Raw genomic sequence first — 26,149 nt, 5'->3', positions numbered from 1 at the left:
GTTCATCAAAGCCCTGAGGTTCCCTTGCTGGATGGGACCAAGGACTGCTGAATCTACCGTTTCCCAAGGCAGGTGATGGTGGGGGAGTGAGTTGCCTGCTTCAGTGCTTCCCAAAAGATGCAATTCCCTGCATGTAGAAAGCTAGCAAGTCAGAGAAGATAGTTTTATTCTTCCATGGAAGCTGGCCTTCCTTTTTAGAATGCAGCCCCCAAGACCTCCCACCCCCAAAGGCATTGCTTGGGGTCAGGAAATTGCACAACATACTTACAGAGAGAATCCAAAAAGAGGGGGCTTCCTTGTACCAGTACTTCTCTTGGTATAAGAGGACTGTCAGCGGAAGATGAGACTGATTTTTGCCTCTTTTTCGGCTCCTCGAGGCTGCCCCTCTAGGGTTGCCAGCTCGGGAAGGGAAATTCCTGGGAAATTTGGAAGTGGAGTCTGGAAAGAGTGGGGTTTGGGGAGGGGAGGAGCCTCAGTGGGATATAATGCCGTACAGCCCACCTTCCAAGGCAGCCCTTTTCTCCAGGGGAACTGATCTTTGTCACCTGGAGATCCGTTGAAGTTGCAGGAGATCTCCAGCCACTCGCTGGCAATACTAGCCCCTTTGTTCACTGGCTGTTTTGTCACTGAGATCCCTTGACACCCAACAACCTCTTGGTGGTCTCAAAAGGGTGCCCCTTCCATTCGCAGATCACAGGATCTGACCTGAGGCTGGGAGTGAAGCTTGGCCCCAGATCATCAGGGTGAGCTTCCTGGGCCGAGTGAGAATTCGAACCTGGGTCTTCCCCAGCCGGTCAAGCACGCCGGCCCCTACTCCATATCAGCCCTGTCCACGTGTTCCAGTAAGGGTATCAAAGGCACATGTGAACATCTGTTTGGAAGAAAGAGCAAACATGCCTTCACTTTATAATTTAAGTCAGGAATTAGTATCTGGATAAATACAGAAGAGCAAGATTCAGGAGTAGGAGCACCTTAAAGCCCAACTAGATTTCCAGGGGGTGAGCTTTCGAGAGTCACAGCTCTCTTCATCAGATATGAGGAGTGGAAAAAGAAAAGAGTCATAATCCAGGCAGAGCCTAGGAGTGGAACTGGGATTTAAATGAGCGTAACACAAGAACTGATGCATGTATGAAGAAAAATCAGGTGTACACCCTCCTTAGTGGTAGAAAAGAACCAGTAGCACCTACAAGACTAACAAAATTTGTGGTAGGGTGGGAGGTTTCGTGAGTCACAGCTCACTTCTTCAGATACTGTAACTCACGAAAGCTCATACCCTACCACAAATTTTGTTAAGTCTTATAGGTGCTACCGGACTCTTGCTCTTTTCTACTGCAACAGACAGACTCACACGGCTACCCATCTTGATCTACACCCTACATAGATTGTTCATGGTAACTTGTGAACTGGGGGTACCTACAACCCTACGTTGGACCTGCTGATTTATCCATCCTATTTCTCTTCTACCGGCATGGCTACAAACTGCCTCGTCAGCAACATGAACAAAACAAGTCACGAGAGAGCAAACATCATCTGCCCCCAGAGACTTCCACAACAGCTGGAATCAACAATGGTGTATTTCCGGCAGTGGAGGGCCCCCTTCGCCCCCCCCAATAATTCCCCACTTAGCAACTGCAAGCCATACCAGTTTGTGACTGGCAAGATGCCTTCCAGCAAGGAACAAAACTCGGTGGCACCGTCGAGCCCAACACGATTTTCCAGGTTATATGCTATCCTGATAAAGGGAGCTTTGACTCACGAAAGAGTATATGCCCTGGGATCTTCTGTTGGTCTTGAAGGGGCTACAGGACTTTGATTTTGTTCTGCTGCTACAGACTAGCAAAGCTACCCCCCCCCCAAATTTTCTGCAAAGATAGTTTCAGGTGGGTAGCCGTGTTGGTCTGTAGTAGAAGAGCAGGATTCGAGGCCAGTAGCACCTTAGAGACCAACTCGATTTCCAGGGCGGGAGAATATTTTAACCTGCTAGGCTGCTCCATGGCTGACCTAAGAGTAGCTGTCCTCAGGCAGAAAAACTTCAAAGGGAAATTACAACCCCCGATTGCTGAAACCGAGTTTGTTTGCAAATTGGGAGCAATGGAGCCCCCAGGGTTGAATCCGGACATAGAATCTTTCTTACATTACAGATGCTAATTTTACCTTAAAGACCCAGATGTTCAGTTGTTCTGAGTCTTGCTTGTCTGCAAAGCGACGCCTACGTCTGGCTTGCATCACACCGGTGCCCTGGACTCTCTCACCTGTCACCTGGTACGTATGCCGTCGCCTTCCTTCCCCAGTTTCGCTTCCTAATCGGCAGGCGGCTCCTCCTCTGGCGGTGTCGTAAAGTGCAGAGAGATCTTGGAGCACAAAAGTCAAGAGCGGCACTCTCACCAGAGGCCCCGGCCAGGTAAGGCAGAGAGAGACCTTTCCCTCTGTGCTGTCCTTCTTTTGTCTGTTGCCCGAAATTCAGAAGTGGTTTGAAAACTCTCTGGCAGTCTGTTTTTCAGTATTGGCACCTGTATTTCAGAGTGGCAGCAAGGGCTGGGGTTTGAAATGATGGACTTTGGGGAGTGCAGGAAGAGATGCAGAAGGGTGAATGGGGCTATTTTTTACTAAGGACTTAAAGTACTTGGGGTCAGGTAGTAATTTTCCCCAGCCCAGTTTGGATAGCGATCCAGGAGGCGTTTCGCCATCTTCTGGGCATGGGGTAAGGGTCGCAGGGTGTGTTTGTGGGGGGAGGTAGTTGTGAATTTCCTGCATTGTGCAGGGGGTTGGACTAGATGACCCTGAAGATCCCTTCCAACCCTATGTTTCTATAAACTAGTGCCCTGACCTGGATAGCCCAGGTGAGCCTGACCTTGTCAGATCTCAGAAGCTAAGCAGCATCAGTCTTGGTTAGTAATTGGATGGGAGACCTCCAACGAAGACCAGGGTTGCAGAGGCAAGCAACGGCAAACTACCTCTGTTAGTCGCTTGCCTGAAAACTCCAGCAGGGGTTGCTGTAAGTCAGTTATAACATGATGGCACTTTCCACTCCCAAACAATCGGTATTTCCCTACCTGCCTAGCTTGTGCCTCTTACCAGAAGGGAGATGAGCTGGGAAACACTCCTTGCAAGTGAGGAAAATGCAAGTAGAGTACCAGGACACAGCCCTCTGCACTAGGAAGAGAGTTTTGTATTTTACTGGAGTTATTGGGCTCCCTCACTAGGAACGTCCCCAACTTTATGTAGAAGCGCTCTCTTCCATACAGAACGGATTGTAACCAGAAATGTTATGGTAAGACAGCATGAAGATGCTGGTGTGTGTGTGTTGTGTTGTGTTGTGTTGTGTTGTGTGTGTTTCCAATTCCCCATCACCCTGAACCTCACTGGGTGAAGCCTGATAAAGACATGGGTCGGGCCCTGATGATATCACATTAATCTCATTGAATCGAAGCATTAATAATAGCACTGACACACACCATTAGTATGTGCCACATGGTGTCTCTGCGATGTCACAATCCTGCGGCTTTGAAGAGATGGTCTGTTTACCACACCAACCAACAAACAGCAGAACACGGAAATTAGTTATGCACAAAATGAAAAATGTTGTTGAGATTTTAGCGTCGGTTATCGCTAATTTATATGTGCAATAGCTTCCCCAAGCAGTCATGCACAGAAGTATTAGAAGAAGCCGCATATCTGCAGTCTGGCATACCGTCACCTATCCAGGGAAAGGTGATATACTTATGATCATAATATGAGGGTCTCTCTAGACGTGCAGGATTTTGAAGAGTTGGGTCTGGATTCCCAACTTGGGGTTCTGCAGCCATACAGCAGTTAAAAAGTAAATGGCTGTTAAAAAATAAATAAAGGCGAGCCCAAATGGCCTCAAAATGCCTCTGTTTGGGGGGGAGAGGGGCTCTTCCTCCCCCCTCAAGCTGTCTCCCCATGCCACAATAGCACGAGCGAAGTTCCTCCCCACCCTGTTTTTACTGCTTCTTGTTCAGACTCCACATGGAGCAAAAAAACAAGAGAAACCCCTCCCTCCCCTGCTACTTTTGACATGGGGAAATAGCTTGAAGGGGGAAGAGGGAATGCCCCCCATGGAGGCATTCTGAGGCCATTTGGGCTCCTATATTTTTTAACAGCCATTCCCCAAAGGTGCTGTATGGCTGCAAGGAACTCCAGTTGAGTCTGGGGAACCCGACCCACCTCTTTAAAAACCTGCATGTCGAGCTAGGCACGGAATTCCTTGATTTAGGCTGGGCGGGGGCAATATTTAGGAAAGCAGAGCACGAGTGGGGGAGATGGCGACTGATCAGAGCCTTCATTGCTCCAGCGGGAAATACCCAAGTTACGCCTGCTTGAAAATCATCCCCTCCAACTCAGGGCCGAGCTACAAGTGACGAATGACACTTGAACGGCAAGTGTGTTTCTCCCTGTTCACTTGCCCTCCACTCCATCCACTTGCCGTTCAAGTGTCATTCGTCACTTGCAGCTTCGCCCTCAGAAAGTATTGCCTAATGACAGGTGGGTAGATGGGTGTGGTTTCTGCGTAGCACGTTGAAAGCAATGTAGTTCTTCTCCGCTGCCTGGCTGAATGTTTTGAATGTGTCAATTTCCTATTTGATTATCTCATCTGCGGTATTCAAGATGCCACCATCCATGCAGGGCCGGATTGAGGGGGGGCAGGGGGGTAGTCTGCCCCCGGCGCCGCCAGGGAGGGGGCACCGGGAGCAGCTGCTAGCTGCTGGAGCGTGCAGGTGGCAGCATGGGCAGTCTCGCACCCCCCCCCCCCGCGCAGCCTTTCGCCTGCCCCGCAGGAGAGGGGCCAGCTGGCCGCCCCCTGTCTTGCAGGGCAGGCGCATGGCGCAGGCGGCCTCGCAGTCCCCTGCACTGCCTTTTGCCTGCCCTGCAGGACAGGGGGCGTGTGGCAAGCTGGCCGCCCCCTGTCCCGCGGGGCAGGTGAAAGGCAGAGCGGGGGGCTGCGAGGCTGTCCGCGCCATTTGCCTGCAGAGAAGTGAATGGCGCGGGCGGCTTCCCAACCCCGCACGCTGCCTCCGGCGCCCTGCGTGATGACCTCACCAAAATGATGTCATCACACGCATGAGGCCGGACTAGGGTTGCCCCAGGCGCCGGCAACCCTAGATCCGGCCCTGCATCCATGTTCCCTCTCAGCCAAATTTAACAGATCCTAAATTCAGCAGCTTTGCACGCAGAAGGTCTCAGCTGAACCTCTGCAATCCCCAGTTGAAGGAATGACCGTAATGGAGACCTCTTGCCAGTCACAGTAGATGCAGCTGAGCTGGACGGAACCGTGGTCTGACTCGGCCTAAGGAAACCCGCTATATTCATGGCTGAAAGTGTGCCCCAATACAAGCGAAAGATTCAAGTGTCTCTTGTGAAAATAATTGTCTCGAGGGTTGCCAATCTCCTGGAATTACGACTGATCTCCAGATTGCAGAGACCAGATCCCTTGGGGAAAATGGCTGCTTTGGGGATGGACTCTACGGCATTATAACACCCCTGAGGCCTTCCCCTCCCCCAACCCTCACCCTCCCCAAGTACCCCCCAAATCTCCAGGAATTTCCCAACCAGGAGCAGGTAACTTTAATATCTCCCATTGTAAAAGCCACCAGGATTAGTTTTTCACAGAGGCACATGGGAAACTGTTTGCAATGAACAAAGTGGGTGGGAAGTACAAGTGTGACCGGCATCCCGGAAGAGCCTGTATTTTTTCCTATGACTAACCCTTTGCATTGGGCAACTCCTGGTATCTGGCTGCAGGTGGAGCTTGGATCCCGGTCACAACAGGAATGATTGCTCCTGCCTATGAGATCATGGAATAAGCTCTTCTGGAAGACAGGGGGGGGGAAACCCGTCATATAACTTCAGGATGAAAAAGCAAACCAGAAACAAACGAAATTTCTGCTTTTCGAGACTCTGCTTATTCTAAGTCACGATCTTGAAAGTCAGCTTTCCAGTGACACCTGCCCTGCAGCTGGTTGGCTGGACTCCTCAGGAGTCAGTCAGTCAATCGCTTGGCTGGCTGGCCTCTGAGCAAGAGCAGCTCACGCTGTTACCGGAACTAGTGCTGGGACCCAGGGTTTGCGCCTAATGGACTGGTTTATCCAGCAATGCGGCTCTCTCAAGGCTGGGGGCGGGGGGGGGGGGGAGTGATTTGGCTCAGCTGTGTTGTTGGCAGGTGTTGGAGCTCAGGAGGCTGTGCTTTGCTTGGGCCAGGATCCTGTGAGGAAGTATCACATTTAGAGCCAAGCTACAAGTGACGAACGACACTTGCCTGGCAAGTGAACGGACTCACGTGTGTTCCTCCCTGTTCACTTGCGCTCCACTTGCGCTCCACTTGTAGCTTGGCTCTCAGTGATCTGTTCCAAGATTGCAGGGAAGTGGCATGCTGGCTGCCTTGCAGTTTGCCTCCTTTGCGCCACCTGGGCCCTTTGGTGTTGCTGTTGCTGTGACAGGCGATCCAGAAGGGCTACGGGCCCTGGTTTGTGCCTTACCTAGTGGGGGCCCAGTGGTAGGCTTCCCAGTTGCCTGCTCATGGTGGGCAATCTCCCGCAGAGTTGCCTCATTGCCCTCCAATCACTAGTGATTGGTAGGAAGTGGCAAACCTTCTGGTGATTGCCTGCCACCAGCAGGCAACTCGAGAAAGCATGCACTGGGCATGTTCCTGGCACAGTGCAACGATGTCACTTCCTGAAGTGACACCATCACATCAGCTGTGGGCATGCTTCTGCACTTTTCTGGAGACAATTTTGGCCCCCAAAGTGCCAGAATTAGCCCCACGCAAAGCATGGGAGCACACCCATGGGAAGGGCAATGACTTCACTTCCTGGAAGTGACATCATTGCACCTCTCAGGGAGCCTCTCTGGGGTCCTCTCCAGGAAGACTACTAAAGTCCGCCCCCCCCCCGGCCGTGCTGGGAATGCATAGGGACCTGGGAACCATACCCTCTGGGGCAGACGTCAAGGACTCCCTTGCTCTGGTAGGAAGGTCTCTGGTGCTGTCGGAGCATGGGGAGATGGCCCCGTGTTTGCAGGCCATGTCAGAGTGGTCATTGCTGCTGCTGGAGCGTGGTCAGCCAGTGCCCCTGCTGCACTAGGCCCTTCCTCTGAGCCCTCCAGATCTGAGTTACTGACCTGGTTTGAGGACTGGCAGGCAGACACAGAACGCCTTGGTTGATGTTTAGATGTCCAAATGGGGACGGAAATGTGTGGCTACACACCCAGATCGAGGTAGTGCAGTCATTTAGGGCAATCCATAAATCCCAGGATGCACACGCATCATTCTTGGAGTTTCTAAGTTTCTTTTCCTCACACTGTTTCTTAAAAGCTTCTCTTAAAACTTGCACAGGATTTGGACCTTTAAAGGATCCCACCTCCCAAGGGTTCTGTCCTTGGTTCACAATCCATCTTTCAATTTTGTCCAAGCTTGGGCTAAATTTTAATATTTTTTTTAAAAAATATTTTTATTCAATTTTAGAACTGTAACAACAATCAAACAACAAACCAATATAATACATTGCATTTACAAATATTAACACAGTGCTTCAACTTTAATACATTAACAATGAGTGGTGTGAAGAGGGAGGTTGCAGATCTCTTGCTTCTATGAATTCGTAAAATGGGATCCATTTTTCCCAGAAGTTTGATCCCGAAGATTGATATTCCGTTATTTTTCTTTTTAAACTGTCGGCTTTTCTGCACTAAAAATCTAGGTGGGGGAGAGTCCACACTCCTTGGCCGAGGAGCCCCTACCCATGCTACACAAATGCTCAGCCCTAGAGCTAGGGTTGCCAGCCTCCAGGTAGTGCCTGGAGATCTCCTGGAATTACAAGTGGTCTCCAGGCCACCTGGAGAAAATAGCTACTTTGGGGGGGGGGGGTAGATTCTATGGAATTATGCCATGCCAAGGTCCTTTCCCTCCCCAAACCCCACTTTCTCCCAGTTTCACCCTCCCAGTTCTCCAGGAATTTCCCAACTTGGAGCTGGCAACCCTACCTAGAGCCCTTAGCAATCTGTGCCCCACTGCCGGTAGTGAACTTAAAATCTGTGCACTTCCTCCCTGGTAGCGAACTTAGAAAAATGGACCTAGTCCAGGGAAAGGGGGCGTGTCCTAGCCTGCTACTCCTCCTTGGTCCTACTCTCTCGTGGCGTTCAGGGCCTTGAGACATAGTTATTAGACTTGTCTTTCCAAAGAGCCTCGAGGCAGAAAAGTATTCATTTAAGTATAAATCAATAAATTAAACGTGATGGTGGCCACTAGCTTAGATGGCTTTTAAAAAGAGTCTGGCCATAATAGCTGAACAGGCTTCCCTGCTCCCTCTGAAGATCATTTGTGAGGGAGGGATAACGAGGGCTGTTGCCCTCCTGCATGCTTAGGGGCTCCCCAGAAATGTCTGGCTGTCCTGTGTTGGAAACAGAATGCTGGTTTCGAGGGACCTTTCAGTTTCGGCTTAGGTGTCAATCTCCTGCACTCAATTATAGTCTACACTATAAGTCTGATGCGACAATAAGGTGTATGCTTCCCTGAGCTCCCCTGAGGAAAGGCAAGCTTTAAAATGTGGTGGATTTGAACTCGGGTCTCTCTCATTCTAATCGATCCATTATGCCACCATTGTGCCCTGAGATCCCATTTCGACTGGAGCACAGAGCCAGACCCCTTCCCTGACTTTGTTCCTCTTATCTCCCCTTTGCATGGATGCCAAGTAATCCTTCCCGTTAGCTTTTTAAAAGGTCCCATTTTACCACTGGGATGATTTCTACAGCAGTTGCTTGGCTCTGCCCCCCGCCTGGCTCCTGCGCAATACCTCCCAAATCCATTGCCTTTCTCCCATTTCCTCTAGGGCAGGCCCCACATCCACCCAGCTCCATACTTGCCTAAGAGTCTCTCTACATGAGATGCCTCAGCGCATGTTCGTGAAGTGTAGGGAGATACAATGTTAGCCGGGAAGCGCAGTTTAAAAAGACAGCTGCAGAGATCACTCCTCAGAGAGTTTGTTAATTTCATCTTTGCCTCTGGAAGGCTCTGTCAATTTCACCTCTCCAGTCTCAAACTGTGGGATCCTGACCAGAGGGCAGCGAGGAATGGAAATGGGCTGGAGCCGCCTTCCAGAGGAAATGGGCTTGGACCCAGAGAGGTTCTAATGGGCTGAAGTTTCCCTTCTGGCATTTCACAGCCCCTTCACACAGCTCCAGCGTATAGCAAAGCCTTTGCCCTGCTCCGTCTTTTTAAACTATCCTTCCCGGCTAACATTGCATCTCCCGACACGTGTTCTTCGCATGTCAGATGTCTTGGGTACAGAGACTCTGAGGCTGCAGTCCTAAACATACTTTCCTGAGAGTAAGCCCAATAGAATAACATGGGACTTACATCTGAGTAGACCTGCTTTGGATTGCTTCCTGGGTGTGTTTTCTTCCTTTTTCTCATTCTGCGGATGGGCTGTGGCTCAGGGGCTTTCTAGACATGCAGGTTTTTAAAGAGCTGGGTCAGGGAAACGGGTTTCTGCAGCCATAAAATACTTAAAAAGTAGATGGCTGTTAAAAAATAAAGGAGAGCTCAAAGGGCCTCAGAATGCCTTTGTGGGGGGAGGGAAGAGCCCCTCCTCCCCCTACGGAGGCATTCTGAGACTGTTTGGTGGTGGAGAGTGCCCTCAAGTCATAGCTGACATACGGCGACCCCTGGTGGGATTTTCATGGCAAGAAACTAACAGAAGTGGTTTCCCATGGCCTGCCTCTGCAACCTTGGTCTTCCTTGGAGGTCTCCCATCCAATTACTGACCAAAGCTGACCCTGCTTAGCTTCTGAGATCTGACGAGATCAGGCTCACCTGGGCTATCCAGGTCAGGGTCTGAGGCCGTTTAGGGTCTCCTTTATTTTTTAACAGCCATCCCCCAAAACTGCTGTGTAGCTGCAGGGAACCAGACCCAACTCTAAAAACCTGCACATCTAGCTTGACCCTCGATGGTAGAACCTGTGCTTGGCATGCAGAAGGTGCCCGGTTGAGTCTGCAGCATCTCTAGCTAAAAGGGTCAAGCAGTGGGTGATGTGAAAGACCGGAGACCTGGAAGAGCCACTGCCAATCTGAGTAGCCAAGACTGACCTAGGTAGACGGAACAGTCCGTCCATATAAGGAAGCTTCTTGTGATCACGTTCCGAGTAAGGAAAATTACATGTGTGCCAAAGGATAAGCATGTTTTCCCATGGAGAAAAAGGTGCAACACCTGTGGAGTTGTGAGGAAGAGACTGCACGGGTCCTGTGTGTTCAGGCACCTGCTCAAGCTCCACCTGAACACCCTTCTCTGCTCTTTTGCAGGTGACTCTTGTGGAAACGGTAACCATGGCGACTTTGTACCCATCGCTTGAGGACATGAGGGTGGATCAAGTCCTGAAGGTGAGAACACAGGGTGGCACCTACCTTTAACTATTGTTCATCGAGTGTTCTTTTGTGCAGTCACGCATGGGAACTGCGCATGTGCAGGCTGGCCGGTGCATGCGCAGTTCCCATGTGGGACTGCACAGAAGACACACTGATGAAAACAGGGTGGCACCTACCTATAACTGTTGTTCATCAAATATCCTTCTGTGGCTTACCTGATCCTTGCCCATCTGGCATGCTTTTCATTTCTGTTCTTTCATTTATTGTTTTTCTTATACCAAATGCAAAATTACAGAAATGAAATTAACAAAATATCAATTGCAATCGAGCCGTTTCTGAACGTAGTTCTTTTAGCATTAACACTTCAACAGGAAGCGAAATTAATCACTCTGATGAGGGTTGCCCACTCTGGATTGGGAAATTCTTGGAGACTTTGAGAGCAGATCATAAGAGAGGATTTGGGGAGGGGCAGGACATCAGCATGGTATGATGCCATAGATTCCACTCTCCAACGCAGCCATTTTCTCCAAGGAAACTGATCAGTTGTGATTCTGGAAGATCTCCAGGAGTTTCCTAGATGTTGGCAACCCTAAATCTGGGCTGAATCCACACACCCGCAGAGCATCCTGGCGTTGCGCTAAATGTTCGCTAAACACCCAGAAGTGTAGCGTCTTTCTAGTGCAATTCAGAAATAGTGCTAGAAAGACGCTACACTTCCGGGTGTTTAGCGAACATTTAGCGCAATGCTGGGACGCTCCGCGGGTGTGTGGATTCAGCCCTGATTTATGCTGTACAGTCACAAATGCAGTGAATAGTTTCCTGGTTATTTGAGAAGATTCTTTACAAACTAAATCTGTAATTTTAGACTCCTTCTATGCAATCTCCCATGTTTAAAGCAAGCCAGTCCGAAAACAGGGCAGGAGGGGTTCTGAACAGCGCTGATGTTTTGCTATTCAAATGCTAGCCGCAGCCCATACGGCTGTTTCCTCATGTGTCTGGAGTGCTTCATTGCTGAGAGGCTGTGTCCCCAGGCAGGACATTATACCCTCACCTTGGAATGCTCTTGCTCCATAACCCCAGGTGGGCAAGGACCGATTGCAGGTACCTGGAGAAAGACCCTCTGCCTGTGTGGTCAGACGCACTCTCTTCATTATGATGTCACAATTGGCTGAAGTGGAATCCTAGAGTAAGAACACACACACACACCCCAGTCCAGAGATCTGCGCTAACTTTCCGCTTCCTATTGTTGTTTTAGGCTCAGGCCAATGCTGCCCTTCAAGCTCCAGTCTCTGCTCCAGCACAGGCTCCAGCTCCTCCTGTGATCTCAACTTCAGTTCCAGCTGCTGGAGCCACACTGGAAGAGAAGACCGAGCCCTCCAAAGCAGACGGTAATCCATTGGAGAGAGCCAAGGACCCCGTGCCATCTTAAAGGCAACGGGGTTGAGGCAAGAAGTGTGGTGTGGTGTGGTACTGCCTGCCTTCTGAAGTTTGCTCTTGGCACAACATACTTGTTACATCTCTTAACTGTTGTAGGAAAAGGAGCAATCACAGCTACTGTTCCAGAGTTCGGAGCTTAGTCGTTGGGACTGGAAATATGGGGGAGGGGGTACACGCCAAGAAAGTAATTGGACTCGCTTTCCCAATCGCCCAGCCATCTTCCTTTCCCTCATCTGAACCTGTTCAATTTCATGTTTCAGGTGGGTAGCTGTGTTGGTCTATGGGAGAAGAGTAAGATTTGGATCCAGTAGCATCTTAAAGACCAATTAGATCCAGCTTGGTGTAGTGGTTAAGAGTAGACATGGGCACGAACGGAAAAAAACCCCTGAACACTCTGTTTGTCCTTCGTTGCCATCCACAAATAATGAACAACGAACATGGACGAACATGAACTGTTCCCGAACATGTTTGTTGTTCGTTGTTCGTGGGAGCCAGAACCCCCCCCCAACCCCGCACTTAGCCCCCCTCCCCTCAAACCCACTTGCCTGGCCCTTTAAAGATCCCTTTAAACTATCAGCTGGATTCCCCCCTGCCGCCTGCAAGCTGATAGTTTAAAGGGCCCTGTCCTGGCAAAAACAGCAGTGTCTGCGGGCAGCTAGTTTGAGGGGTTACAAAATGACCTTCCCAATGTCCAATACCCACCAAATTTGCAGGGGAAATAGTCCTCACTGTCCTCTGAAGACTCCCCAAGTTTCAAAGAGATCGCACTCTGGGAAAGACATAATCCACAGGTCTCCCCGTTGGCTGTCATTTTCTCTTCACAGTGGCAAAAATGGGACTCTCTGCTGGAAGTACTTTGAAGGGTTAAAGCCAGAAGGAAAGCCAGAAGGAGTTCAGACAGAGTTCAGTCCCTGCCTCCGTTGCCAGGGGAATTGATTGAAGGGGGCCAGACTGTTTGGCTTGACCAACGGCTGCCGAAGGCAACGAATGAGGCTTGCAATGACCACCTGTTCATTTAGGATGGAGCCTCCCAAACAGCTTGCTCGCGAACAGCAGATTGGGCGCTAATCTGGAGAGTGGGTGTTAAGTTGTCCTGAAGGGCAGTATATAAATCGGTTGTTGTTGTTATTGTTATTGCCAGGAAATAGCCTGGAAATCTTGTTGGTCTTTAAGCTGCTATTGGACCCAAATCTTGCTCTTTTAAAAGCATGACACCCAGAACTGGCTGCAGTACCCTGGATGAAATGGGAGTAGCTTTGAGATGGCCCATGGCACTGATTCGCACATGCGTTTTGGCTGTTGCCTCAAGAAGTAACTTTGCACGTGTGAATGAGCCTTCACAAATCAAATACCACTGACAGAACTGGAACAGTCACTTCACAAACAATATTTTTCAGTTGTCAGTTCTTCACAAATTTTCAAGTGACGATTTCATAAGTATCATGGCACTGCTCCACTCACGGATGCACATCAAAATGGGATCTCTTGTGGCTGGATGATCGCCCTCAGTTGAATGTGTGAACTGCCCGCCCCCCTTGAGTGGGATTTGAGTGATATCAAAGTTCTGCCCACTGTGAGTGATCTGAGATGGTTCACCTGGTTAGCCAAGCCATCCCTTGAAGCGGCAGTCCCTGAGTTGGGTGGTAGTGGTGATTGAGCACCTACAGGCATGAGATCTGGAGACAATCTTTTTCTGGAAACCCCAAACTACCATTCTAAGCAGGACGCACGGTGCTGCTGCATTCGTGTACCTATTTGTATACCACATTCTCTGCGCTCTCTAAATCAACCGTTCTCTCTCCACCTCTTTTCAGACCCACCGGTGCTGTACCCAAATCTTTCCGAGCTCAATGATTATATGGGACTCTCCCTTTCCAGTGAGGAGGTCCAGAAAAACTTGGCACTTGTCCCAGCAGGCAGCAACGTATGTATTTTTAGTGCAAGCGATGACCTCTTTTCCATGGACCGAATATTCATGTCATGGTGCGCAGGGAAATGTGCGAAAATATCTGTGATGGTTCCACGCTTTCTCATTCTTATGAATGTCTCCCCACTTGGAACTCTTGCTAATGCAAGAGAGGAATGTGGCTCACTTGAATGAATGAGGAATTATTGTTTTTCTGAGCTTTTGGCACATATACACGGGGCCAGAGCGTTGCAACAGGAGTTCCTCTTGCTCACGATGGACTGCTGGGTTAGGCCTGCTGGCCATCCTTTAATTTTTTTTTTTAAGTTGTATTTGAATAAGAACATAGAAATAACAATGGAAAGTGCATAGCCTTATACAGGGCTTTTTTCTGGGAAAAGAGGTGGTGGAACTCAGTGGTGGAACTCAAGACCTCACACTTTGGGTCAGCTGGAACAAGGGGGGAGTTTTTTAAAGTTTAAATCACCCTCTGTAAAAATGGTCACATGGCTGGTGGCCCCGCCCCCTGATCTCCAGACAGAGGGGACTTTAGATTGCCCTCCACGCTGCTCGGCGGTGCGGAGAGCAATCTAAACTCCCCTCTGTCTGGAGATCTGGGGGTGGGGCCTTTGGCCATGCGACCATTTTTAAGAAGTGCCGGAACTCCGTTCCACTGCGTTCCTGCTGAAAAAAAGCCCTGGTCTTATAAAAAATACATGAAGCTACAATGGAAGGAATATATAGAATATATAACGATAGATTTAAGCTGCATAGAAGATATAAGCAAGATATATAACATAACTATCTTGGCCATCCTTGTCCGTCTGGTGCTCCAGTTTCTCCCCGGCCCCATCCCAAGACTCTGCTTATTTGTTTGCCAGACCTGCCTCTCCACATTGCCTCTCCCCCACCACCTTGGAGAAGTGGCACCTTCTCTCCCAGACTGTGGATCAGTTGCTTGCTGAGATTCCTGGGATATTGGGATTTTCTTGGGTTCTCTAGTGCTGGTGGACTTCCTTTGGGCTTTATTCCTGGGCCGGACCAATGCCCAAGGGTACAAAATGAACAGAAAGCACTGATGTAAGAAGACGAAACGGGTGGTGCTTGGGCCTCTCATCGTCTCCCAGATCTGTGCCCCTGCTGCCAACGTGGGCTGCAGAGGTGCTGCCCTCCTTCTCCCCAGGGGAGATGTCATGGAAGGAAGCTTGCCAGCTGTCCGTTCCTGGGGGCAGCGCTGGTCTGTTACTGCCAGTGTGATCCTACACTCAGGGACAACAAACTATTCATGGCATGATTCCTGTGTTAGCAAATGTATTATTTTAGATGAATGTGGCTGTGATTGGCTGACTTCTTTTAGCTCATAAGCTATACTCCGGGCTTTTTTTCAGCTGGAACGCGGTGGAACGGAGTTATGGAACCTCTTGAAAATGGTCACATGGCTGGTGGCCCCGCCCCTGGATCTCCAGACAGAGGGGAGTTTAGATTGGCGAGGAGGGCCATTTAAACTCCCCTCTGTCTGGAGATTAGGGGCGGGGCCACCAGCCATGTGACCATTTTCTCCGAGGGCAATTTAAACTGTTAAAAACTCCCCCCTTGTTCCAGCTGACCCCAAGTGACATCATTGGCCCTGAGAGCATGCATGCACTTTGCGCACACGCATGTGGTACCAGGGGCACCACCTCCCGCCAAGAGTTGCCCCCTGTGCTGGCGACCCACTGAGTTCCACCACCTCTTTTCCCAGAAAAAAAAAGCCCTGAAGATATTCATGGCATGATTCCTGTGTTAGCAAATGTATTATTTTAGATGAATGTGGCTGTGATTGGCTGACTTCTTTTAGCTCATAAGCTATACTATTGCTCTGGCAGATAAAGGGAGTCAGAGACTTGGCAAATAGGAGGGGAGGGGTTTAGCGCCTCCAGCTTCTGCCCCCACCTCTTGGTCTCGAGCAGGGGATGTCTTTTTATCGGCCTTCTCCACTGCCCCTCTTCCTATCATTTCACTCATCTGGAGTGGTCACAGCATCTCACGCGCAATGCCCATGTGCATCTTACTTCAGATAGTTTCAGGTGGGTAACCGCGCCGTTTTGTAGTAGAAGAACAAGATTTGGATCCGGCAGCACCTTAAAGACCAACCAGATTTCCAGGGAACTTCCCCGGTTCTGACAAAGAGAGCTCTTATTCTTGAAAGCTCATGCCCTCGAAATCTGGTTGGTCTTTAAGGTGCAACTGGACCCAAACTTTATCCCATGTGTAGCAACTGGAATCCAAGTCAGAATGGAGAATGTGGGGATGGTGGTACGGAATCCCTTCTGGGTTGCTCAGCTACGGCCTGGCCTGGTGGGCACTGAGCTTTCCTCCCGGCACACCTTTGTCTCCCCACAGTGAGCTTTTCTTGCATCATAGTTGGAAAGAGGTTTAACCTTTTTGGTGGACAAGGTTCTACCTGATTTCAATAGATCCAGAGGAGTTAGCCGTGTTAGTCTGTAGTAGCAAAATCAAAAAGAGTCCAGTAGCACCTTTAAGACTAACCAATTTTATTTTATTTTATTTTATTTTATTTTATTTTATTGTAGCATAAGCTTTCGAGAATCAAGTTCTCTTCATCAGATGCCTGATCTGAACTGGTCAGTTCGGATCAGGCATCTGATGAAGAGAACTTGATTCTCGAAAGCTTATGCTACAATAAAATAAAATTGGTTAGTCTTAAAGGTGCTACTGGACTCTTTTTGATTTTACCCGATTTCAAGTGCAAGAAATTAGGAGGTCAGCTGTCTTTTTTGGTGATTGGGGGTATTCTTCTGAGAGCAAGTGGTCACGGAAGCAAGGCAGGGCTTCTCACTCCCTGTTGTAAGATGACTATGTCAGTGCAACCAACCAACCCTATCAGAAAGGCCAAAGCAAGGCAGTTGAGATTTGGGGCATAACATTGGGGTTATGGGGCAGTTGAGCTTGGGGGCCTGCTTTGGGGCAGTTGAGTTTGGGGGCCTGCTTTGCATCTGTGCTCGTCCAGGGTGAACATTTTTGCTGTGCTTTCTCAAAACAGCCCCCTTCCGCCTGGAACTTGATGGTGGGCATGGGAATCCCTTCTAAATGGTTTCGGGGGGCTACCCTCAGCTACTGGGATATGGATCCCACGTGCAGAAGGAAATGGTTTTGATCAGGCCAGTCTGTGGAAGGGTTTCTGGCTGGCAGACTCTACCACACTGGGCTGATAGTCCTTGAGGACCAGTCCGCTTGCTTCTCACCCAGTCAACCTGTAGATTTGCAAAATAACAATTGGATACAAAAGACCCCATAAAAGGCTACCCTGGAACTTCACCACGCCTTAGGGAAATGGGGATCACAAAAGCAAGCCTTATCCCTATGTGAGCGGGGCCGAAAATTAGTCTCTGTTTCTCTCTTGTCTCTCTCTTATTGGCTCCGTGTGGGTTCTTGGGCAGGCTGTGACCCCGGCTGTCCCCGTGCATGGCGGAATGGCAGCCCCTGTGACAGGAAATGACCTGGGGCTGCGTCGGGCGGAGATCAAGCCAGGCCTGAGGGAGATCCAACTTTGCAAGGACGAGCGAGGGAAGATGGGGCTGCGGCTGAGAAGCATCGATAAGGTGGGTCTGGGGGCAAAGGTCTGTTGGAGGAAATAACATGTATTAGACACGAGTATGTCTAGATGGTTCATTTATGTGGAGGACAAGAGGACGCCTGCTTAGGCCTCTTTGGTGCGGGCACAAGTTAAAAGTGGGACAATCAGGATTTTATGAGAAGTCATGCCTGCTAGAGGAAGCGGGCCTCTCTGGAATCCTTCCCCGTTCCTCCAGGCAAGAGGAGATTCCAGCACCATTTATGTGATCTTTCAGCAAGGCTCCAGCCAAAGACAATAATGTGATCCCCCTTTCATTCTGAGTTCTGTTCAAGGTTCTATTTAAGTACTTTAAAGGTCTAGAACCCGCAGCCTAGAACCCGCATATCCGGTGAGGTTGAGATTAGCAGACACTTAGAATCTCCGCAAAGGTGGAGACAGAGCCAGTTTGGTGTAGTGGTTAAGAGTGCTGGAACTCTAATCTGGAGAGCCGGGTTTGATTCCCCACTCCTCCACTTGAAGCCAGCTGGGTGACCTTGGGCTGGTCACGGCTCTCTCAGAGCTCTCTCAGCCCTACCCACCTCACAGGGTGTTTTGTTGTGGGGATAATAATGACAAACTTTGTAAACCGCTCTGAGTGGGCATTAAGTTGTCCTGAAGGGCGGTATATAAATTGAATGTTGTTGTTGTTGGGCGCCAAGATTCCTCGAATCGTTACTTTGGTTTCCTGAATTAATAAGACTAAAGAAGCCCTGGATATTTCCTGGGGGCTTTGGTTACATCAGCAGCCCCGTTTATCATTACCAGCACCAAATAAGTGTCTTTTTCAGCGTTTCTGGATTAATTCCGAGCTGATCCCAAACCTCACTGAAAATTGAGCTCACCTTGGAATTAGCTCAGCGGTAGCACCAGCCCTCCTATTTGCCACTACTATCCCTTTCCATTTGCTAGTGACACTTATCCCACAGAGCAGCATTTATTACCTCTCTCACAGACTCTCTACACAATACTTTTGACTTTTGTGTTCTTCATGTGTCAAGAGACGCAATGTTAGGCGGGAAGGATAGTTATGAATGATAGAGCTGGCGGAGATCTCTCTGGAGGGGACGGATTTTCTCACAGACCTCACTGACAAGATTGGGTTAGCCTGGGCTGGGACTTGCTCCTTTCTGCTCCCTTGCATGTGGGGGGCATGGCTCCAGAAACATCTGTGCTCAGGAACCACCATGCAGGGAGAGTGAATGCTGATGTTTTCTTCCTGGCCTGACATCCTAAGACTTGAGTTGCAAATTCAGCACTGGGGTTTCTCACCAGCAGCCTTGTCTTCTGCAGGGGATGTTTGTGCAGCTGGTCAAGGCCAACTCCCCGGCAGCTCTGGTGGGGCTGCGCTTTGGGGATCAGGTCCTCCAAATCGACGGGAAGGACTGCGCAGGATGGAGCACAGACCGGGCAAAGCGTGTGTTGAAGAAGGCGTCCCCGGAGAAAATCGTCCTGGTTGTTCGAGACAGGTGAGAATCGGAGCGGGGAGATCGGGCTGGGCCAAGCCTCCTGTGCGTTGCTGACCCCCTCCCAAATGGCTGAACTTTGTAACAAAGAGGATCCCTTACAATGCCCCAGGAGCGCCGGGAGGCAAATCAATGACTGCTTTCACTTGCATGTCCTTTGCGTAAGCCATTTCTGTTCCCTTGAGCTTTTCACATCCTTTGCGATGTACATCTGCTAGGTAAGAGTTGCTCACTCTCGGCCTAGCCTACCTCACAGGGTTGTGCTGAGGATAAAATGGCAAAGACGAGAATGATGTAAGCTGCTTTGGGTGCCCGTTGGGAAGAATGGCAAGATATACACGAAGTAAGTAAGTAAAGAAAGAAATGGCAGAAAGGTGAGGCTAAGCTTGGGTCGGTCTTTCCGGCCTCTTCCACTCATGGGGTTACAGCTGGTGCAGAATGCGGCAGCACGGATTATCACAGGAATACCGATGTGTGAACATATCAGACCGGTATTGCGTCAGCTGCACTGGTTACTGGTGGAGTACCAAGTCAGGTTCAAGGTTTTGGTTTTAACCTATAAAGCCCTATGTGGACTGGGATCTGCATATCTGCGGGACCACCTCTCTCCATATGAACCCCAGGGGGCTCTTTGCTCTAGTGATAAACATCTGCTAAGGGTCCCTGACCCCAGGGAGGCCTGCCTGGCATTGTCCAGGGCCAGGGCCTTCTCGGTCCTGGCCCCAGCCTGGTGGAACGCTCTGTCTAATGAGACCAGGGCCCGGCAGGATTTGTTATCCTTCCGCTGGGCCTGCAAGACGGAGCTGTTCTGCCAGGCATATGGGCAGTGCTAGGCGGAGCCCCCTGGCTGGTAGATTGCAGAATATGCCCCCCTACTAGCAGTACCTCCGTCTAGCAAACAGTCCCCAGTATGATGCTCTAGAGATGGGTGAAGATTTGTTGGTTGGTTGCCGTGCCGTTATTATTATGTATATATATGTATTTTTAACTGTGTAACTTTGACTGTTTTATGGTTTTAACTGGTATTAATTATTTAATGTGCTTTCATTGCATATGGTTGTAATCCGCCCTGAGCCTGCTGGTGTGGGGAGGGCGGAATATAAATCGAATAAATAAACCAATAAAAGAAATATGCTCCTTGTCTCTCAGGCCATTCCAGCGCACAGTTACATTGCACAAGGACAGCACCGGCCACACGGGCTTTGTGCTCAAGAAAGGGCTGATCTCCTCGGTCGTCAAAGGCAGCTCTGCGGCATGCAACGGGCTCCTCACCAACCACTACGTCTGCGAGGTCAACGGCCAAAATGTCATCGGCCTCAGGGTGAGGAACCAGCCCAGCAAGGGCATTGTGGGAGAGGGTGGTAGGGAAGGGGAAAAAGCAAACCTCATGTGGGATGAGTAAATAGTTTAATGTCTTAAGGACTAGAAAAATGCTTTTGAAAGAGAAGAAAGGAAGAAAGGAAGATGAGGGACTCATGATGCTGAATTCTGTGCCCGGTGCCAAGGCCTAGGGAGTGAATACTGTTGGCCCCACCCATTGTTGCTGGGATGTTGGTGGATTTTGAGTGGAACTAATGTTTAATAGCATTGTATCAGACCAGGGCATAAAGGATATCCATAAAGATACTCAGACATCCCACGTAGTAAAAAACACAGTAGTTGTGAATTTCCTAGATTGTGCTGGGGTTGGACTAGATGACCCTAGAGGTCCCTTCCAACCCTATGATTCTATGATTATTATCTGTAGATGCCTTTGCAAGGAAAGCTACACCCAGAGGGGACAGCTAGCAGCCAAAGAAAACCCTAAGGCAATAAATATTTTCACCTGTGCTGGGAGACTGCTCCAATTAAAGGAACATAACATCACAAATGTGGTTATGGAATCTTTCTAAAGTAGTTTTGTAGTGAGTTACAAATTGGTTCTAGAAGCGGGCTGGATCCTGCGGTGCGCGGAACCTTGTACTGTCAGCAGAACAGATCTGCAGGCTCCAGTCCTGTGGTTTTACGCAGCGGTGTTCTTTTGGGCTAGTGCAATTCTGCAAAATTGCCGCTCAGAAAATCTCTCTGCCCTTGCAGTCTTTGACTTCTTTTTCTCTCCTTCCTCCAGGATAGGGAGATCACAGACGTCCTGAACAACGCTGGTGGCATCGTCACCCTCACCATCATCCCTGCAGTGATTTACGAGCACATGGTCAAAAAGTAAGCATCCCATGAGAGCTAGCGCAGCACCACCTCTGTTTGTATGCATGTGTGGGCTCTGCAAACTGAGCTTTCCCCCCTGACATCAGATAATACCTGATTTCCCCCCAAGCCCAACATCCAGATTCACAAACCCATGTTTAATCTTATTTTCTCCTCCAAGGAGCTCAGAGTGGTTTGCATTGTTCTCTTCCCTTTCCTTTTCATAGTTACCAGCACCAGTTTAGGAAATTCCTGGCAATTTGGGGGATGGAGACAGGAAAGGGTGGGGTTTGGGGGGGAGGCACAGTGCCATACAGGCTACCCTCTGGGGAACTGATCTCTGTGCCTGGAGATCAGTTGTAATTCTGGGCAATCTCCAGACACCACCTGGAGGTTGGCAACCCCAGGCGGATCCAGTTGACCAAGCGAGTGGCCCAAGTTCATCCAGTCAGCTTTATAGGCTTAGCAGGCCTCTCCCGCACTCTAACGTCTGTAGCATCCTAGAGTCGTTGCGCTCTTGATGATACTGGGAGACATCTGAAATATTCTGCTTTGCAACAGTGGCTTCGATTAATTCACCTTTTTTGGCTGTTCCAACATTCTCATTTGGGTCAGGCAGTTAATCTGCTCCTCTGGAACAAAAACATCGTCTACACTACAAACCGGTGTGCTACACTGCACTACACCGGTTTAACTGTTGGGCCATCTCCCAAAACAATCTTGGGTGCTGTAGTTTTATGTGGATGCCTGCAGCTCTCTCCGCCTTCTTCCCTCCTCCCCGATGTATAGCTTCTCTGAGCAGATGGAATTATTGTTAAACCAGTTTAAGTGCTCAACAGGATACAACAGGACAGCCACATTTGTGGGCTAACATTAAAGGTGTGCAGGAAGCTGACCCCTCCCCCGTATGGTCTCCTCACGGCATGTTGTCATTGGGAATTTTTTGCTCAGCCTGGCTTGAAGAAAAATGCCTGAAATATAGGGGTGGAGCATGCTATTTACCTAGGAACAAACAGAGCGCATCGGGCACGGCCGGCTCACCTGAGCGCAGCCAATGGTGATGACGTGGGGTGCTGCATTCGTCAACTTCTCCCTGCCACTGTGGGCCAGGTATGAACTGGGCTTGGCTCACACCTGGCCGGCCGTGGTGACAGAGAAAGTGAATCCCTTCGTCCCTACCATGGCTGGATCCGTGGTCTGGCTGGCTTCCGGCTGCCAGTAGCTTTCTGGGAACTTTCTTGGGAAGTTTTCCCCTCTTGACAGCAAGGGGGAAAGTGAGGGATGTAACCAGCAATGGGAATTAGCTTCACACACTTACATCTCCTTTGGATGCTCAAATTACAGTACCTAGGGATGCTCAAGTGAACCTCATTTCATGTGTCCCCCCCCTCTCCAATTTCCCATGTACTCACTTGCACAGTCACACTTCAGTTTGCACCATGTGGCCGATATCAGTTCCTCCTCCACTGCTAAAAGTGTCCCAGTTTCCCACACCTCCCACATCTGTTCATTGAAATGCAGATCTTGACACTTTCTCACACCTTGAAGAAATGCAAATTGGCAAGCCAAAGCAGCCTACAGCAAATTGGCACATCAAAGGAGCCTCATAGCGAAAACAAAGCAGGACTCACTTGAAGATGTAATCACACAAAGGGAGCTCCCTTGAAACTGGCATGCCCTTGCACCAAACAAGAACAGCCTGCACGTGAACTGAGGACCGCACATAAATCCTGCCCTTGAGCATCCCCAGGTAATTTGCAATGTGTAGAGAGACTGTTAGACACCCCCACCCCTGCTTTATTGGTAGACCCTGACAACCTGCGAAGGCCAGAGAGGGCTGGTCTCTTGCACTTGAGTTTGTCTCTGTATCTGTGGTGTAACAACATTTGATTTATATACCGCCCTCCAGGACAATTTAATGCCCACTCAGAGTGATTTACGAAGTATGTTATTCTTATCCTCACAACAATCACCCTGTGAGGTGGGTGGGCTGAGAGAGCTCTGAGAGAGCTGTGACAGACCCAAGGTCACCCGGCTGGCTTCACAACCTTTCAGCTGGGCCTCCCTAAACTGAGAGGCAGAAGCAAAGTGAACCTCTGAGCCTCTGGGTGGAGGTGAGTGATCAATTATGCAATGCTGTGACCAGCTTTGTGCTTCAGGAACCCCAGACTGGAACATCCATTTGTCTGCTCACTGCTGGAAAGTGATTCTCAGCTGCAGATGACTAGGCAGGAAAGTGGTTTAAAAAAGCTGCTTCCATCTCCTTTGCAAGACTGTGTTGTTCTACTTTACAAAACGGAGGCCTGATTCTCTTTCTCTCTTTCTCTTCCAAGGCTTTCTCCAGGACTTGTGAAAGCGTCTATGGACCACTCAGTCCCTGATGTTTAAAACTGTCGAAGATTTGTATACACACCTCCTCTCTCTTCCGGCATGAAACACCACAGCTGCCGCCAGAATGGCTTCAAGAACCAGAGCAAATTTAGATGCAAAGAGAGAACGCACCAATTCCTTAAAGCTTTTATTGGTGCTTTGCAGTTGCCCAGGGGTGTCCAGTTGTGTGTGCCAGGGAGTGCAACCATCACGCACTTTTCTGTTAATACAACCTCACAACCGTTACCACCTTCTGTGAGGAAGTAAGCAGCCTATTCTGTGATTTGTACTTAACCTTGACCTTGGGAGGGGCCTGACATTTTGCACCGTAGCGGTTTTGCAGGTGCCACCCCAATTTTTTTCTTTGCTAGACTCCTTGGGGTGCACGGATGTGGTTTAAATTTACAAAATGAGAGTACCTTGCTCAGGATTTCCTCAGGCTTAACTAACTGGGGGTCACTAGGGATGTAGGGGGGAGGCAGTTGTGAATGTCCTGCATTGCGCAGAGGTTGGACTAGATGACCCTAGAAGGTCCCCTTCCAGCTTTATGATTATAGGATTCTAACCGGTGTTCACTGAGCCACCTTCTGACTGCTCACTTAATAACACAAGAAAAGCCGAGCCCAAGCAGAGCAAGGTCCTCGCACTTAGCAAATGCTGCATGAAGACCCACAGTTAACAAGCTGCAACGGGTTACTTGTCCACCAGTGGACTGCAAACTACCTTCTACCCAAAACTGATTTAGTCTGAGCAGAAGAGCAACTGTTGTGGTGTGTGTGACACAGTCTTTTGTTGATGCTGGGCCTCTCTTGGGACACCTACGAAGATCAGCCACGAAGCAATAAACCCCCATGGCTCCTTGGAGGGGCCGCTGCATGTGCCGCTCCAAGTATTTTTCTGGGTGGGCAAGTTCTCACGGGGCGGCTCTCTCCTGGCTTGGCTTCTGCCATCACGTCGAGTGATCTGGAAGGAGTAAAAAACCAGCTTCCCTCTGGCTCTTGGCAACATGCTCCACCTCTGCCTGGCCTTGGATCATCACCCGCATGGAACACCGACACCGTTGGAGACCCAGATGACGTTTATTACAGCCACCAAACAGACAGAGATTACAGGACAATGGAAATCAACACCCCAGAAGGGTATACAGCTTTTTAAGATCTGTATTTAAAAATATATTATATAGATTTCTGTTTCTCTTTCAAATATAATCATACATTTATTTCTCAGCGGAGCTTTGGATAGTTTTAATGGATGTGAACATATATCCACAAGTATGTTGCGCAAGAGACTTACATCCTCAAGGACCAATCACTTCTGCCATTTCACCAGAACTCACTTCCCTCCCTCTCCCGCACCAAATACTTTACAGTTAAAACCAACCACCACCTAAACTCTTCGAGCTCCTTTTTCGGGGCACATTCCATGTATGCTTGTGGCTGTGCCACAACATCTTTTCACAGCAAGCCAATTGTGTTTTGTTCCAAGCATCAACCACAGTTCTGTGGCCCGTCATAAACCCCCCTGAAGCAAGCGAAGGAGCCACCAGCAAGTTGTGGCGATAAATTTGTTGTGCAACTGGTTCACCTTGGTGGGAGCAAACCGAGGCCGTGCAAATTGGCCCTCGTTGCTCAAAGGGTATGGTACAAATTTCACCCACGTGTTCCACGGAGCCTAATATAAGGCAAATCTTACCGAAGGCCAACTGCTTTGACCCCAAAGCCTTCTGACATCTTTGGACCAGTTGTTCTTTGTCTGGTGTGTCTTAATCAGCTACCTTTCTGCTTTCGCCATCCTGTGGGCTCACTGCACCTTCTATAAAAGTCATCCAAGTCATACCTCTCACTGGCTCGCAGGGGATCATGAGCCAAGACAGGGGTGGGAAGAATGGTTTGAAGGAGCGAAGCAGGAGAAACTCAATGCCCTTGACATCTACTCACAATAATTTTCCTGCCTCTTATTGCTTTGCTTCTCCTAAAAATGCAACGTATGCAAGACCCATTCACAGCTTCCCATTCACAGATTCAGACCTTAAACAAGAAAGCAGGTTTAGAAAACTGTATTCCCCAACCATGGTGGCTTGTATGTTAACTATTCCACAGCACCATGTCTGATGCCTTCCTCTGAGAGAAGATCCAGAGGAGTTAGCCCTGTTAGTCTGTAGTAGCAAAACCGAAAAGAGTCCAGTAGCACCTTTAAGACTGACCGACTTTACTGTAGCATAAGCTTTCGAGAATCACAGCTCTCTTCGTCAGATGCAGGACAAAGAGAACTGTGATTCTCGAAAGCTTATGCTACAATAAAGTTGGTTAGTCTTAAAGGTGCTACTGGACTCTTTTCGATTCTGAGAGAAGAGGCTTGGAGTGGGAGGTACAAGTCAGGCTGTCTTAGGTCTGCACAACTCGTCACCCACTCCACTGAAGGTAGCTTATCAGCCAGGTATGGGGGATTGCTAGATTCTTGGTAATATCCATTGCTGTAGCTTAGGTGGAAGGTTCAGGCGGTCTAATCCACTAGTCTCCATTGTGCAGCCCTCTCTGTGCTATCACTACCAGTGGCCCGTCACAGGGGCTACCACAGACAGAATTCACCCCCTCCGGCACAATGCTTGCTTTAGTGACTCTCTTCAGACATTCAGCAGCTGGTAGCTGAAGGTAGGTTCAGACCTGCAAATGACGACTGCACCAACAGCTGTGAAGAACACAACAGTAGGCCAGAACAGATTTTCCTTGTCAGTTGGCTACCCTGTGATGAATATACATGTGTGAACCAGCTGCAGGTACACAGATGGCAAACCAAAGGAC

The 26,149-nt window shown here is 49.4% G+C and overlaps 1 protein-coding gene across 1 annotated transcript; it reads left to right on the top strand.

Annotated features, from left to right (window-relative positions):
* The first annotated feature begins 2,321 nt into the window (after positions 1 to 2,321).
* Positions 2,322 to 24,574, top strand: SDCBP2 (syndecan binding protein 2). The gene is made up of 9 exons (XM_054979193.1): positions 2,322 to 2,401; positions 10,313 to 10,390; positions 11,631 to 11,763; positions 13,627 to 13,736; positions 17,159 to 17,320; positions 18,625 to 18,800; positions 19,947 to 20,118; positions 20,905 to 20,996; positions 23,312 to 24,574. The coding sequence occupies exons 2-9, from the start codon at positions 10,337 to 10,339 to the stop codon at positions 23,364 to 23,366; spliced, it is 954 nt and encodes a 317-aa protein (XP_054835168.1). The 5' UTR covers positions 2,322 to 2,401; positions 10,313 to 10,336; the 3' UTR covers positions 23,367 to 24,574.
* The last annotated feature ends 1,575 nt before the right edge of the window (positions 24,575 to 26,149 follow it).

Source organism: Eublepharis macularius, chromosome 5 (assembly GCF_028583425.1).
Source record: "Eublepharis macularius isolate TG4126 chromosome 5, MPM_Emac_v1.0, whole genome shotgun sequence".
NCBI lineage: Eukaryota > Metazoa > Chordata > Lepidosauria > Squamata > Eublepharidae > Eublepharis > Eublepharis macularius.
Note: the sequence above shows the minus strand (reverse complement) of the source record. Positions and strands in the feature narration are given on the sequence as shown.